This window comes from Rissa tridactyla, chromosome 2, assembly GCF_028500815.1.
Source record: "Rissa tridactyla isolate bRisTri1 chromosome 2, bRisTri1.patW.cur.20221130, whole genome shotgun sequence".
Lineage (NCBI taxonomy): Eukaryota > Metazoa > Chordata > Aves > Charadriiformes > Laridae > Rissa > Rissa tridactyla.
This window is the reverse complement of record NC_071467.1, coordinates 32,930,573-32,947,906: the sequence shown is the minus strand read 5'-3', so window position 1 is coordinate 32,947,906 and position 17,334 is coordinate 32,930,573. Positions and strand designations below refer to the sequence as shown.

General features: G+C 37.3%; 1 protein-coding gene across 1 annotated transcript in view; it reads left to right on the top strand.

Annotated features, from left to right (window-relative positions):
* The window catches only part of PKIA (cAMP-dependent protein kinase inhibitor alpha), a 43,566-nt gene extending 30,785 nt beyond the window's left edge, over nucleotides 1-12,781 (top strand). The window contains exons 2-3 of the mRNA XM_054191869.1: nucleotides 4,964-5,141; nucleotides 10,224-12,781. Coding sequence (XP_054047844.1) covers nucleotides 4,991-5,141; nucleotides 10,224-10,303 — 231 coding nt within the window. The 5' untranslated portion in view covers nucleotides 4,964-4,990 and the 3' untranslated portion in view covers nucleotides 10,304-12,781. The remainder of the gene's footprint in view (nucleotides 1-4,963; nucleotides 5,142-10,223) is intronic.
* Nucleotides 12,782-17,334: the final 4,553 nt, after the last annotated feature.

Genomic DNA, 17,334 nt, shown 5'->3' with positions numbered 1-17,334 from the left:
GTCACTTCAGAAACATCAGACATGCAAAACTACATAAGGGATTTTGAAAGTGCAGATAAAATACTGTCCAGTTCACTAATTGGCTTGGGCATTTATGTTTCCTTTAATTGTCTTTCAAGAGTTAATGCTATTTTCTTGCTCATCTGTGTCTCCGCAAAAGCAGTGTTATTGTGTAGCACAACAGATGTAATCTCCCGTGGAAGAAGTACGCTTTTGTTAAATTGTTCTTCTGTTTCTGCTTTCAAGGTAGCAGGCCAAGCAAGAGGTGGGAATGTAGGCATAGGTTGCTGTGGAATAGAACTGTCTCCTCACTGGAAGGAGCCCTGTCTCTAAGCTAAGGCTAGATTTGGAACCAAAATTTATTTTAAAAGCATAATTATACACCTTCTCTAAAACAGACATGCTATTAAATGACAAGTTCTGTCTTTTTTTTTTTTTCTTGTTCCCTCTTGAAAGCTGAATATAGATAATTATATTTAAATAATGTGCTGATCGTGATGCAACATTTAGCAGCCAAAGCTTGGGAGAGTTTTATTTGAAAATCCCTTATTCGATGCCATCATTAAGCATATATGGAGAAAGAGGGGGGCGTAAACGGTGAAGGGTCATATCTCTTAGTCTGACATTGAGGGTTTGCCAAGAAAATGGCAGCTCTCCTGTGCTAGCCAGCAACATACACCAGGTCTCATAGACAAGCCACGTGTCAAGTGCCCATTCTTACTCTGTCTTCCTTTTAAAATAATAATAAATACTAATTAGTGGAGGTACTTTAAATGTGTTTGGGCTTCTTTTAGGTAGCTAGTCCCTTAAATGGGCTAAATTGAACAACCCTAAGTATTCCTAAACCGTAAACTGTATGGCACTGATTTTTAATTCATGTCGGTATGCCACATAATTTCTGTACTTTCACTTCCAAATTCTTGAGAATAACGGCACTGTGTAACACTTGGTTTCACTGAATCATTATGGAATGCAGTCAAATTGGGATTTCATTTGTGAAGCCATCGGTAACTTTGTAGGGGTTTTTTTAAGAATTCTTTCAAAAAAACCGAAGTATGTAGAAGAAGAAAAACAGTTGTAGAAATCTGACAGTTACCTTAAGAAACTTGGAGGATAAGATTTGTTATATATAGCACGGAAAGTGAAAATTTAACACAGAAATCGGATTGTGGAGATCAAGGAGTATTCTGTGAGCTTCCTGAAAACACAAATACCAATTCTTTCGGTACCTATTAAATTATACTGTTCTTGTCATTCTTCTTTTCTCCTCATGCATTCTCTGGATACTAATTCTACTCCTTATGATGCTTATTTTCAACTAATTTTCACCACAGTTTTCTTTGGGAGGAAGGAGTTGGGGGGGAAAGAGTTAGAAGTCTAAGATACCCACATTTCTAAAAGTTTTATGAAACTTAGCAGCTGAGGAAAGGAAATATGCCACATTAAAATCCCCAGGGCTGTATTGCAAATTCTAACCCATTATCAGGCAGAGTGTCTCTACATGGGGGGGGAGAAAAAGCACAGCTGGGGGAGACTTCGGATGGGATAGTATCTTATCAGTTACCATGGAATCCAATCCTGCGACAGTGGATTTCATTAGTCCTTATGGTCACAGAACGGCTTTTTTTAGTTTGCTGGTTCAGTTGGCAGAAGTAGTGAGGTCTGCAGCCGCCTTGTTTCAGTTCAGCACCACGTAGCAGAGTACCATTTTTGAAACTCAAATAATAGAACTAGTGGGACTGAGACCACAATCTTTAACACAGGAATATTTGTTAATGCAATTAGTTAGGAAATTCAAATTATGTTTCACAGAATTTATGAGCAAATTCCACTTTTTCATTCTGTCTCTGTGGAAGGAAAGGTTTTTTGGAGTGAATGGTAATTCCTTAATGACTGGTTCAGTGAATAGTTACAGACTGCTGGGCATTGAGCCATTCATTGGAAGGGGAGCTCTTGGGTGATGTCACTGGAGTGCCGTATTTATGCAGTAATGTCTCAAGATAATGCCAATACAAAACAGAACGATGTTTGACATTTAGGAGAAGAGACAGACAGAAAAACTTGGAAGTCTTAATAAATGTATGTTTGGTAACATTCTTTTTTGATCAGAATGTTGTTAGTAATGCCATATTGAGCCTATAGAAAACATACCTTTAAAATGAAGTTCTCCACAAGCGCGTTTTTCTTTATAGCTTGTTTCATAGCAAAAATATAATGAGCTTGAGCTTTACCCCGGTGCTCTCCATGTTTTATGGAATGTTTCAAGCAGAATATAATCTTACAGAAGAGTATTCTGTGGAGTGCAGTTTGTACCGTCCGGGGAATTGCTCACGGAGTACAACACCACTCATTTTGCCAGTCTTACAGCCCTGTACCAGACATGGTCTTCTCTACTTACTCTGTTTCTGATGCACTGATACGCAGCTTACAGAGTAGCAAAAGGGTATTCTTCTCTGTGGTGCTTTTTCTACGCTAAAATGAAATGAAAGGAGTGATAGCTATGACAGCTTTGGACTGGTGCTATGCTAAAGACAAAATCCAAGCCTGTACATAGATTACTTTCAGGTTTTGCACTTCCTTTTCTACAGGCCAGTTGCAATAACAAGCATGAACAAATATAACTCATGTAACTTTCACTTAAAATCTTTTATCTTCCAATCTTGCTGGATGATATTTTTCAGGGAACAGGTTTGATAAGTCTGAAAAACCATGCTGTTTTCTTACCTTATTACAACTGTCCTCACTGTTTCTCTTCACCTTTGCGAGTTATATGCTTCGTTACTATGTGGCTGATGTATTTGGCATTGAGAAGTCTACACCTGGGGCACAGAACAAATGGTAGACTTCTGATTTGCTCCAGTATTCTTGTAGTGTTTCAAGAAGCAGCACTTCACAGGAAGAAATGCACATGCTCTCATGCTGATGAAAGCATTTGTTAATTGAGAGGCACTATGCTATTTTATGTGTGTCAGGCAGGCTTTCGGTCAGTGCTGACATCTTTCTGTTCCCTAGGTGTTTGTGATTAGGTTTTGTGGGTTGTCTTTTTGGTTGGTTTGGTTTTGGGGGATTTTTGTGTGTGTTTGCGTTGGTTTTTTTTGTTTGTTGGTTTTTTTTGTTTGTTGGTTTTTTTTGTTTGTTGGTTTTTTTTGTTTGTTGGTTTTTTTTGTTTGTTGGTGTTTTTTTTTTTTAAAGCAGTTTCCTGTTTCACGGTGGTTGATCATAGGAGTAAAATTATCTTGTCAGCCCTTCAGCATTTGGCATGGGACACCAAAGCGTGATAGCAATGAACTTCTTTTAAAGTCAGTCAGCCTTGCAGTGATACTTGATATAGTTATATTTAGGCTAAATAAAATATGGCGTAGAACCCTTTTCTTGGCTTCTCAGACACATCACGTGTACACCCTCATACAGCTGGCTGAAGCTGGGGAGGTGAGGACTAGAATGAAGATGAAGAATGGATAGGATTTCTGAAGTTATTCAGAGTGGAGGGTGGGGAAGAGTTAGCTGTTGTCTTTTATGTATCTATTTTTAAAATTAAAAGTGTTTATAAAAGTGAGGGTTTTTTCTTTTTATTTAAAGAGAGAAAGCTGAATCTTTTGTTGCTGTTAGTGTTTGTGATGACTTCAGGGGCTTCTTCAGTGTCCAGCAACTGCAGCAGGAACTGATTAAAGAGATTTGTACACTCAATTTGTATATTCTATGCAAATGTGAAGTTTCGGCTACCTTAGTAATAATAGTTAAAGCTTCTCACTGTATGCAACTGTGCAGTGTTGCCCATATGGCCATGTCCTCTCTGTGAAGTATGCAAAACCACAGAAATACTCCTTAGAAATGAAAGGAAGCATACAACTGTGGGAGTTCTGGTTTTGTTTAGCAATTCTTTTCTTTGGACTACTGCTCTAGCAGAAAGCTTCCCTGATTGCCCTACTACATCCAAACATGAAATGTGAGGGAAGCTACATTTGAAGCATGGTAGCCTAACTTTTTGCAGAAAACCTTAGAGAATGCAAATGGGAACTCTCTCTCTGTGATCAGCAGGAGAAAGTGCCTTCCCCACCCCACTCCCCAGGCTCTGGTTACAATTCTATAAATTATGAAAAAGAAAAAAAATCATAACAGGTTAGGTTATAGCAGATACAGCAGACTCCAGCAGGGATGGGAATCTTTCTCTTACTGAGGTTGAAGTAGGAGTTTCCTTGTATCTTTGGCAGATCTTATAGAATACTGTAATATGTGCATTCATATAAGAACATGAGAAATAATTATTTTCGAAAGAAAAGGAGGTCTGAGTTGATATCTAGCTTACAGAGAATAGCTTTCTAACCTCTGCTTATACTTCAGCTCTTCTGCTTGCTTTGTTAGCATGTCTCTTCTTATTTCAGTGACTTTATGGTAATGCATTCACTTTGGTGCAGCTACCACACCAAAATAAATTAGTTGAGTCTGAAGAAGTCTATATACAATGCCAAAACTAATCCTACTAACAAAGGAAAATACACAAAACATTGCTGTGCCTGTGTGCGAGCATGGTGTTCTGCATGCAAAAGCATTATCGATTTGTACTTTGTTACTCCGTACGCTCTGCATTTTGCGCAGAAAAGAACTTTCTTCCACCCCCTACCTACCTCCTACTTCCCAGCTAATATTAAAAGCAGAGACAGCTCTATAAAGAAATTATGTTGCTGAGGTCATTGCTTTTATAAAGCACTTACTAGCACTTTATGAAGTATGAAAAATGAAGTTGTTTAAAATGCTGTTGAATATAGGTTGCATAAAATCCGCACACCTTTCTTGCTTTCTACTGTTTCTTCTCCAATTTCTCCAAATTTTGAGGTTGAAGCATCTTTTGCTGCTTACTACATAGCCAGTCTACTCCATAATGAGAACCCTCTAGTTCTTCAATTCCATAACGTCATCTGTTTTTCTGGTGTTCTAAGTGTTGTTCTTTTTTTCTCCCATCCAGGTACTGCTATGTGGATATTTGTTAGCAATGACTGATGTGGAATCTACATATGCAGACTTTATTGCTTCAGGAAGAACAGGTAGAAGAAATGCGTTACATGACATACTTGTGTCCTCTCCGGGTGGGAACTCAAGTGAACTAGCCTTAAAGTTATCAGAGCTTGATATAAACAAAGGAGGTGAGTACCTTTTGGTCTTTTATTGTATTTATTTAAAACTGAGTAGTACACAAAACATGGTTTATGTGCATGCATTATTCCCTTGTCCCTTAGCAACAAAAATATTTTTTTCTGATAAGGGGAGATCAGCCAGGGTTGCCTGCAATAAGAAACACAGATTTCATAAATGGGAAGGGTAGTTATTTGCAAGTACAACATCATACTGGAAAAAGAAAAGTCACTCTGCAGCAAGTGCCTAGTGGCAGGGTCCATGTCAGGATAATTTTTTTGGAAAATCGAGCATAAGGACGAAAATAAGGAAGTCTTTATTAAAACCCAACTCTCCATAATATGCTTTAAAGGAAGCTTTTTCATTTGAAGCCTGTGGGAGAAGCTGTGTGTCTTCTTGAAAGGTTATTGTGAGATTAATTTTGTTTTCAGCTGCCAGAGGACAGAGTAATAGTAATGCATTGTTGTTTGTTTTACTTGGATCTTTGTTTCTGGGTAAATTGTCTCTTTCCCCTTTCTGCTGATACTTTGTCCTTCTTTTAAGGTGATTAGTACTAATGCAATCCTAAATCTTATTTTACTGCTAACATTACCAAAACTTTTATCTACTTGTGCGCCTTCAGTTGAGAGGAAGGAGGGACAGTGTATGGTGAAAGGCCTTACATTAAATAAAAATAGTGATATGGCTGTGTAATTATTTTCATGTTTCGGGGGTGGGGATTAATGCATGGATCTTGCAGATATTTGAAAGCCCTTTTCATATCTTAGGAAAGAGGTCTTATGCTTATTTTAATAACAGCAGAAGAAAACAAATGCATCAAAGAACAAACTGTTGATAAGCAGCTGCCCTGTTTGTGCACGTATTTTTCTCAGAGACAACGTCAAGAGTTCGGAGAGGCAGTTTCATCACTGGGCAATGAGATGTGGGCAGCATGACGTTGGGTTGTTGTAGTGCTGTTTGGGGGGGGCGTTCTTTTTTTGGCTTTGACTAATGTACGTACAAAGTCATTCCTTCTGCAGTTGCCGGTTTGGGGCCTATAGCTTCTAAATGCATGCAATTCTAGTTAGGCGGGGCCTTTTATTTTTATTTTTTTTCTATTTAAGAAGAAAAGCTTTATTAGTATGCGTGTAGGTGTGTCTACTTATTTTAATGTGGGGATACGTGTAAAATGTTGGAAAAATATAAAGTAGGTGGCATTTGAAATGCGTAATGCCAACCTTCCTTTTTGCTTTAATTTTTTTCAGTCTTAAATTTACATTTATCAAAACTGTCTTTGATCTTGTCCATTTAGAAGATATAAACAATCCCTATTTTTAAGTTAAGCTGCTGGAGTAATTGTAAACCGGAACTGTGTTCTTCTGTGAGTTATAAAAATGTGACTTTGTGCCTGTAACATGTGTTGGTATGCATTTTGTACATGCAGTTAGCTCTGTAGTGATAAGAATGGTTTAAATAACTGTTAGCCTAATTTTTCATACATAATTCAGGAGTCTAGTTTTTCTTGGAGACCTCTTTTGCAGCTTGGGTAATTTAATCATTGCAGAAGAGTGTACAGAGCTGCTCGTAAAACTACCATAGGTAGTAGATACACAAAAATGCCTGCATACTTCTTCAGAAGGCTATGCAGTTTGAATTAGATACAATGAAAATATATTAAATTTTGTATTATTAGTACACCTAGATGCCAGATAAAAGCCTCCAAACCACAAATATTGGAAAATGCATTATATTATCATTCATATTAGTGTATTATCACGTCATGTCTTTCCAAACCAGAAAGAGACTAAAAATTATTTTGCATCCCACACTCCAGTTCAGAATATACTAGCGCTTGCCGGATGCGTATATGCATCACACCTGACAGGATTAAGAGAAAAACACGTTTGGGAGTTATATTTTATTTCTTTCAAGGTGCATGTCAAACAATTTATGCTAAGTATTACCTGGTTATACAAACACAGACATAAAGTTTTGATTCTTTTTTCCTTTTTCTTTTATTCTTATTACAGGTATATGTGTTTTCTTGCAAAAGTGCAAGTACATTTGCTTTCAACTGCATGGAGTAATGGCAGAGTAGGATAATGCAGATTAAAAAAAAAAAAGGCTATTATAAAACATATGTAAATTAAGCTACCTAAGCATATTTAATACATTCACTTTGAAAAGCCTGTAGATACATTTGCTGTAAAGAACAGGAACAGCTCTGAACAGCACTAAGCAGTGAGGCCTTGTTCAAAGACCACGATTTCTGTCATGTACTATTTGATACCTGAAGTGAGTGCTGGTTAATCCCCTCAGTGATGAGCCAACAACAGATAATCGAGTTTACTGCATAACTTTTTAGAATTCATATAATTACTGTATGATACTCTCCCTTCAAAAGAACTGTTCCAGTATTCTTTGTCCATAATAAGCTAACAACCAGCTAATATTTATGGAATGGACATATTTACCAAATTTCAAAATACAGTTTCCAAGTACTCTGTGGCAATGCATTTTATCTAAATTTAGTAAAAGCAACACTGTGTATGTCTGATAAGTAGAAAACTGCAACGGAAATCATAAGACAGAAGGCAAAAGAAGGATTTTTAGTAGGGAAATCAGCACGTAGCTCACCTGCTTTTAACTCTCTCTCAAGGTAATCAATGTAATTCCAAGAAACTTTATATTCAGTTGATTTTACAGGTGACGGTAGCTAAATAAAGTAGCAAGGAAAAAGTACAATGAAGAATGAGGACCAGTCTCTGCAAGTCTAATCTCTAAAACAAACTGATGGTTTTCTAGGTGTCTGTAGATACGCCACAGAACATAAATTCAGTGCAGAAGTGGAAAGGAGACTCCTTGTAAAAGTTGCAATGGTCCAACAATCACACCCATCTACATTAAAACCATACAGAACTAGAATGAAGGACTGATTGTAGAAATTTGTGACTAAAAGTGATTTTAGTTCATGGTAGAAGCATTTTAGGCATAAGCATTGGAAACACTGATAGACACTGAAGAGTCAGTAATGTTACAAGAAGGAAAAATGAGTTAAAAACTGCACATTAGCAGAACTAGTAACTGTTGCTAGCTTACCACCTCACACAACTCTGTTATGGCTTACAGTATCATATTATTTGCTTTGGGGTTTTTTAATACTGCCTGTTGTTTTCAAAATGCTGTCTAAGAATCTCAACTCCTAAAAGCTTATAGCCATCATCTTTTGAAGGAACCACAACAAAGTGTGCTTAGGCAATTTTGGGATTCTCAGAACCTAGAAGCAAAATTATTTCCTTAAACGTATTTTAAGGCGTTTGGTAGGAGAGCTCTGCCAGCAGAAAGACAAAGTCTGTAGTACCAAGACAGCACATTATAGATTAAATGGATTTAGACTAGTGAGTTTTTTCAGTGAATTGAGAAAAGTCTTTTAAGGAGTGGTACATAGAACCTTTGTGCTCTTTCTGTAAATCTTTGTGCGCTATCTTTAACATTTAGGTAGTGAAGCGTTTGGGCTTCACGTCCAGGATGATTTTTCTTTTAAAAACAAATTCCTTCCAAGCTTTTTTCTCTCTTAAGCTTTGTCTTTTTTGTTGTTGTCCTTTTTTTTTTTTTTTTAATAGAAATTCTTTCAGGAAAGTGTGACTTGCCCAGATAGTACGAGGGATATTAAAGTCTTCCTAGTAGTCAGAATGAATGGAGTTCAGAGCAGGCAAAAAATGAATTAAAAAAAATCAGATTCCATTCATCTGGACTTTTGCAGTATCAGAACAAATGTAGGAGGCTTTGTAGAAAGTGTTTAGACAACTTGGGCAAAAGGTATTTCTGTCCAATAGGAAATAATTAGGTGTAGATACATCCTGATGGAATCCTCTGTAATGTGGGAGATGAAACTGAGAAATAAAGAGTTTTTTTGAGAAAGTGGCTTGCAAAACAAATTTTTATTTATTACTCAACCCATAACGAACAGAACAAACCTCACTGTTTACTAGGTTCGTCAGCCTTCCATACAACTTCTCATCAGGCTGAATTTGATAATTACCAATATCCTCTGAGGCATTCTGCAGCCTAAATACTCAGCTATCGTGTCTGAGCTTTTTGCAGTGTTTATTGAAATGCAAAGAACGTGCCACTTCTTCTATATAGAAAAGAGAAGGTGTTTATGGTGCTTATTTCTGTAAACAGAAATAAAGCTGCAGATGTACAGTGTGATTTGAAATGGGGGAACAATAAATATCTGTATTGAGAACTCTGCCTTTATTCTAAAGATCTATAGACTAAAGTTAAGAGGCACTGCTACCTCTACTTACACCTCTTTGCAACTTAGTCCATGGAATTTTCTTCTCTTCACTACTGTATCAAGCCAGTTCAATACAAATTACTCAGAATCCTTGCGAGACGTAAGAGGCGATTTCTGTCTTAACATTATTCCTTACCTAACATTATTCCTTATTATGTACCTATAGCTAATTAGTCCAGTGTTCAGGGACTTCTGTCTTACTTGTGCTTAGCTTCCAGCTGTCTGAACCTGTTAGGCCTTTAATTGTTAGGTGAAGGGCAATACTTTGCATATAGGTACTAATAGACCATTGTCAATGCACTTCTTGGTCGTCTTTAGACAGGCTTTATGAGTTGTCCGCTCACTGTGCCAGTGTAAGATGTTTTCTGTTCCTCAGATGGTTCAGTGGCTTGCAGGGAGACAGCCGGACCAAACACCGTGGGGCGTGGCACTGAAAATGGACTCACAGAACAAACACAGCTTTAACAAATTATTGCCTATATTGAAGTTGCATCTCTTTATAGTAAATTCTGTTCAGACTTAGTGTAATGGGGTTTTTTGTCTTATATTGTCGTAGTATCGTAGTGAATAAACTGTGAAAAATACTACTTCTGTTAAATTCTTTCACTTCTAGCTACTATAGGTCTATACAGCAGCTAGGTATTTGTTTTTGAAGGTGTTTCTTGAGATGCAAAGTATGAGGTTTCATATTTAATGCAAGAGTTCAGTTTCTTTCTACATCGTCTTTGACATTGGTGGATGAACACTTGGGGTTCTGGGAGCAAAACCTCTTTGTTTTAGGATCGATCACTTGTCCTTTTCTTGTATGTTATAGAAGGAGAAGGAGATGCACAACGAAATCCAAGTGAGCAAACCGGGGAGGCCCAAGGGGAGGCAGCAAAGCAAGAAAGCTGACATCCGACTTTGACCGACTGGAGCAGCTGCTGGATGTTTTCAGACTACAAGAGCATGCTGGAACAAATTTGTTTCCATGAGCAAGCTGATGGAAAAGAAAGTGCATGTGTCTTCACTGCTGGAACCCACTCAACACAATGCTAAAAATGGGGTACAAGCTGTGGCAGAAGACAGAATTTTCTCTACCTCTGTCATTAGCAGTGGTTGAACATGTATTGATTTTTTTGGGATAGTGTCATCAGATGGATCCCTTCATAATGGCTACTTGATGGGAACACTTTTAGGAAGTAGAACAGGTAAATCTTGTAGCAAATGGCCTTTGAAACGTCAGAGGATCTAATTGTGTATCTTAAGAAAAGGCTTGTGTGATCCTCAGAGTTTAAAATTCTCTGGCCAAAGTGTTCACCCATTAAAAGAACTGTAAAGAAAGCACTGTTTTTAGAACTTTGCGTCTTGTTTTACAGCTCTGTTATTTACAATAGTTTTTGTATTGTACAACTTAAATGCTCCACACTGCCCCTTCTCAACTGCTTATGAAGAATATTTCTGTTACTGTGAATTTTTCTACCACGCGTTTTGAAAGGGCTGGTTTTTTGCATAATGTGGTGATGTGCACATGATAGATTTAAAACGTCAACTGCTAAATTGATTATGCCTAAACCTAAATGACTCAGCAACACTCTAATTTGTTACTAGATGAGCCTTCAAAACGATTTGTTAATGTGAATACTTCAGCGTGTTTTGTGTCCTTGGTACAGTTTTGCCACTTGACTGTAGTTAGTTGCATATCAGAGACTCAAATTGAATCTTTTATGTTTTTCTTCCCCATTTTTCTAATTTTACTCCCAATTTCTTAATCTTTCTCTGAGATATTTTTTTAAAATGTTAGTCCAAGTATTTTATTGTTATGGTAGTTTTAAGAATACATTTATAACCTTATATGGGTTAAAATTCAAACAAATTCCGTGGTGCTAGAGATTTTCCTGGTTCACATTGTTGAAGATGGGCCTTGTTTACACACGGCAGAATAACTGGCATAGATAAGTGCCAATTACGTACTCTGGAATGAGTTTTGGATTGCAGAAAAGTCCAACTGGTGGATCATGGGTGGGATCCAGCCAGGGGGACTATTTTTTCTATTCCTTGCCTTTGCCTCAGCTGATCAGGCTGTTGAGTTTGCCCAGCCGGTAGCCTGTTACTGATGTGCCAGGTACAGCCGAGTGCTAGAAGCTGGTACCTTTTGTCTAGGATGGGGAGAGGGAAGTGAAAGGCTTGACAACTAGCACCTAAAAGACTGGACTTTTCCCACTTCAGCTATTCCAAAATGACAGTCCAAACTGGACCTTCATTGAAATACCGGGATAGTTTGTACATCCAGGATATTACTTAAAGTATCTACAAATTAATAACGTGTTCTGCAGTACCTATGCTGATTGATTTCCTTCCCCCCCCATCCCACCCCAATAGACAAGGCCATACATGAGGCTGAATACTGCAAAATGGGGCAGCCACAACCTCTGTGTGACTGAGGTGAGTAAAGACAGTGACTGACAAGTAAACCGTGGCAATCACATAAGCACCAATCACAAAGTCAGAAGATTTGTTTTCTTTTATTAACAGGAGGTGATGTCACTTTCTTTATATATAGTATATATATTATATATATTTTTGTGTTGTTGTTGGTTTCAAATGTTATGCACTTTTTAATGTTTGTAAACTTTTACTAATGAATAGTGTGATTGCTTCCTGAATATATTAATCATCAGTTAACAAAACATCTTTGTGGCCACAGCTGTTTGTTTCTACCATATGTACCATAGTACTTGTCACCTGAAATTCTTTTGTGAGATGTGTGGAGAAAAAAAAAAACAACAACACTTCTGATCAGTATTATGAGCTCATTTATTAGTGTTAATAAAAAACAAGCCAGCAGTATGCTTGTGGCTCATTAGTGTACTATTAACTCTCACCTTTTATTGTTTGGAAGCTGAATGCCTTGCTGTCTTATTAGCTGTCAAAAGCCCTATCCTCTTGGTAATAGAAGTAGTCCATTTGCTTTGAAAATACTATTACCCTTAAACTAATTATTTATTAATTTGTTTCACTTGGTGTTCCTTTTAAAGTTAACACCTTATTATTGATCTTTTTTTAAAATTTTTTTTTCCCCTTCCTTGCTCTTCCATCAGGTCTTCAAGCTGTAACTGGTTGCCCCTTTGTCATGGACTAGTTACTGTCAGTCTGGCACAAACACCAGAAGGAAATAAGATTCTAGGGCTTTTTATAGTGTTACTTTATTGATGATCCATGAAACATCATCAATAAAATATCACAGAAAAAGGCAATAGTGGAATAAGTAATTACAGTACGTTAAAGTGTTGGTTTTCCTTATTTTTCTTCAGTGCTCTTCTTTATTTCGGTACATTTTCCTTCTTAATTCTTCTGTGTTGTGAAATAAAATTCATTTCAGCCTTTCCTCTCTATTTTGTACCTGTTTCTTCTATTTCTCCTCTTGTTTTCTTTTGGTTTTAAAACAATTATGGAGGCCTTTCCTGGTTTTTGAAACACATCTCTTCATGATGGAAAATAGCACTGTTAACTTTCGTAGGGTAAAAGTCTGTTTGTGTTCTTCATCCCCCAAAAGTGTATAAGTACTTGCTTTATCACTTAAATTCTCTCTTCTTTGCTCACTCATATTATTTGGGGTACTTCTGTAGCATCTATAAGCAGGCCTGACTTCATGTAAACGTGGGGTTAGTTTGTGCCAAATCACACCACTGTATCTTGAGTACTATTATTACCCAAGCAATTAAAACAGAACTAGTTCAAGTACAGTCACACCTTTATTTCTGTGTAATTGCATCATATAACAGGGACACTGATGGTGGAATCGGACTTTAACTGGGTTATTTTTCCCTTTGATAGTTACCTTTTTCAGTAAGCCTGCCGCTCTGTTGTCTGGTCCAGTATCTTCTTTATATTTTCTTGTTCTCATGATAGGTAAAATGTTTAAATGTTTGTTTATTCCAGGATTATTTTAGAAAAATCTCTCCAAAAACTATATAAACTCCACAAAGTTAGGTCTGGACTATCAGCTTAATAGAATAGTCCTGAAAGGTTTGGGTTTTGGTGAGTGGTGGTTTTTGGTGTGTTTTACTGTTTTTTCAGTTGTACGTTTGCAGTGCTTCCTTCACCCTGTCAGCCCCATCTCTCCAAAAAATAGTCTCTGTACTCATGTTCTTGTTGCCCATAATAATGCCTATGACTCTGTTTGCAAGCATTGCACTTGGCAAGGTTTAGATTCTCCATTCACTTGAAACTCAAAGAAATATAGAACTAGAATTGACAGGGATATTGGCATTTCCTTCTTCTGCTTTTTTCCATTAATGTTGTCCATGTGCTTTCAGAAAGCTTCTATTAAAAGACAGCAACAAGCATGTACATACCATTATTTCATCAAACTATAATTTTAAGCCAAAAGTTCACCATGACCTTCCATACAACAATTATTAAATAAATATGAAAAAAAGTCAGCATACCTGCCACTAGTCCTTGCTATTTCCCTTGACATGTTTTTTTCCACAATTTTAAAGTGGGAAAAATTGTATCCTGGTATGAATTGTGAGGAGTTAAATTTCTTGCAAGTGGATAATGAAATTATCTGGTGTCCAGAAGGAGGGAGCGACTATCAAAGTGGTTGAGCTGGAACCTGTACAGTATGAATGGCTTCCTCAGCTACAGTGAAGGATTCCAAGTGTGCTTAATGTTTACATTTTATGTTTCAGAAACATCAATGATTTTTTTTTGTATTATTTTTTACAAAGGAAAGACTGAGAGCTGCTGTTGAAACTGAGCACAGTAATGTAACCTCAAATTTGATGTAGTTTGCCTTACCTCAGCAGTGCTCCTATGTTAAACTGCTGTATTTTTGCCTGACTTGTTTCTTTGTTTTGCTCTGCCTCTTCCTAGCGGGTTTATTTCCTGTCCTGTGCTTCCCTAATGTAAAATAATACCTTAGAAATACATGGATATGGAGTGCTGTATTGGATTTTCTGTATATTTGACTGACTAAAGTCTTGCAGTGGAAAGGTTGTTTCTCTTCGTCTTTGTGATCAATGCACAAAAGGGAATCTGCTTCAAAATTCCCAGCATGAGAGAAGCAATGGAGCCAGGAAGAAGTGTGAGTTCAGAAAGATAGGCCAGCAATATAAGGAGGATATCTTTTCTTAACAGTAAGGCAGGTGGAGCCCAGTGCAGAAAATGGCTTCCTCCAGCATATGATGGCCTGTCAGGATGTGTTGGTCTTAGCTAAAAAGAAGACAAATTGTTCAACCTAGGTGATTCTTTTGACTTCAGAACCAACTTCGGGTTTTCAACAGTGCTCTAGAACAGAAGCTTGCATAAATCTGTGGCACTTAGGACAAATGAGAATCACCAGGTTCTAATGAATGAGAAATTTCTTCGGTAACCTGGAATATAGGATACACTCTGAAAAGCACAAACTTTTAACAGCTAGGAAAATTATAGAAGTCAAGGTAGTAGCAGGAACCTTCTCACTGTTCTCTGCAGGCTCAGGCTGAACTCTGTTCTTTCCTGCCTTTTTTTTTTTTTTTTTTTTTTTTTTTGGTCATGGTCAGGGATACTATACTGAATGCAAGAGAAGGAGGACAGAGATAGTCAGTATGGATGTCTGGTATACTTCCACTAGTATTTCATTTATGTAATGTACTGCTAATATCTGTCTGAGTGAAAATAATGGTGAAACAATGGTCTGGACAAATATGATAACAGGGTACCTAATCAGTTCCTATTGTTGTATGTGACATGTAATAAATCTAATTGTGAGTTGACAAAATATGAACAAACGTTAAAAGGAGAGAGTAAAGCTAAACACCAATACGGTGCACAAGAAGCATCACCATCTTCTGCAAGCCGCGGGACTTCATGCTCTGCCCGTTTACTTTGATTCCTACATTATTTAGGATGGAAGGCAGGACAGACTTATCAACTCATGACAAATGTATAAATGACCTCTTGGTATTTTCAGGCAACACATTATGCTTCAGTACCCTGAAACCAAGTGCTTATAAAAAGACCGGTGCTAGTGAGGACTTGCTCACGAGTTCTTAAGTAAGCTTTTAGCAAATAAGCCATCAGTATACATTTATGATCCTGTTTGCTGTTAAAAAATTCTCTGGTGCTGATCCGTGAGTATCGTGTAATAGGTGATAGCCTAATACAGGCTTGACCAAGGCAGATTCTCAACTAATCCCAAAATGTCTTGAGACAAAAATGTTGGCAAAAAATCTATACTACTGTCTCGCAGTAGCAGGGAGAGGTAAGTGCTTTGTATTTGTTAAATAATAAACCTATTGTATCAATGGTTAATCAGTTAATGCTTAAATCTACTTCCATTAAAAAAAACACCTTTTGATCCTGAAAATTTAATCATTTTTTAACATATGAAAGGATGAGAGATGAAATAAAAAAGAGTAACTCAGCAGCAATTTATAGGAAATAGTGACGTGTATCTCCCATCCATCTCAGATAATTTTTAGGCAAATCAAATCTTGAGCAGCTCTGCAAACCACAATCAGGAGATTAAAGCTACCTGTCATTCAGTCAGCACTGATGTGGCCCAAATAATGCACATATTAGCAGGTGAGTTGATCTGTTCTGCACGTGTTTCGTTGCATTAGCGTGTAATCTAAGTCTCGTTGCGTTGATCAAACATGGATATTGCAAACAGGTACACAGAAGCAGTTTTTAAGTATGAACACATAAATAGTGGCTTTCAAGGCAGCAAAGGAGAAAACAAGATTTTTTTTTTTTACCATGTAGCATGCTGACAGATCTGTTTCATTACTAGTATGCATCCATTTGTATGTCTCTCCTTTCATTAAAAAAAGAACAACATAGGTGTGATTGTGCAAAGAAATTCAGTATTGCAATGTACACATCAGCAAAATCATGCATTTGTCTCAATAATTTGAGTTCTGGTATTACTTGGGACCTCAAATGGCAAGTATCTAGCCAATGTGTTATCCATATCTTTGATGTGGGAATGTTTTATCATTCATTTCAGTGGAGTTTCACTGTGTTTTCTACTAGTTCAGTCTACTCGCTTGCCTGCAAAATGATTTCTGCTGTCCACATTCGTTTCAATTCAGTGATTTAGCTGGTTATTGATGGAGTAACACGTACCGTAAAAGTTAAAAACTCACGTACAGTGATGATATCTATCTGCTGCTTTAATGTTTCTCTTTATCAATAGGATGAGGACACATGTGAGTCATTGGGGTCAGGAACTACTCAGAAACATCCTGGGACTGCCGTCACTGGTGGGAATCCATTAACTACTCTTGGAAGAGGCCATGCTAGTGTTTTGGTGGAAGGGTGTTATAGTTACAGCTGAATATAAAAGACCAAGTCTATGGGTAAATTTGGGGAGGGAGGCGTTGGGGTGGGGGGTAAGCTTGCAATTTTACACAGCCTGAAAACCATATCCTTGGTGAAATGTGGCTACTAAATCAGATTTGGCAAACTTGTAAATTTCTTAACATTTTAAGAAGCTTTGTCATAACCCATACAACACGCCATTGTATTTAAAAATCTTTTTCAGGCAAATGATTTCACCTCAACAAGGAGGGTGTGCACTTTATCAAAGCACACATTGATTGCAAGATGCAGTAGAAAGTAGAAATAGTCAATCGGAGTGTACAGCCATGAAAAAAGTGTCACTCCTGCACATTGCCCTCTCCCATATCGTGTTGCACCACACCGAATTCTAATTTGGTTGGATTTTCAAGAGAGTCTGTGGAATACATCTGAACCATACATTATATCACCAGGCAGGTCTGATCATATTTTATCAGCTAATTATTTCTTCCTATCTGATGCTCAAATGAAATCAGATTTACTATTCACTCTAATGTATGCTTCTGAATATCCATGTGGTGATAAATATGGCACTACTTTCGGCTGTAGTGTAATAGGATGTCTTGTAGTCATTTGTAATGTCTTGTGGATCGCTA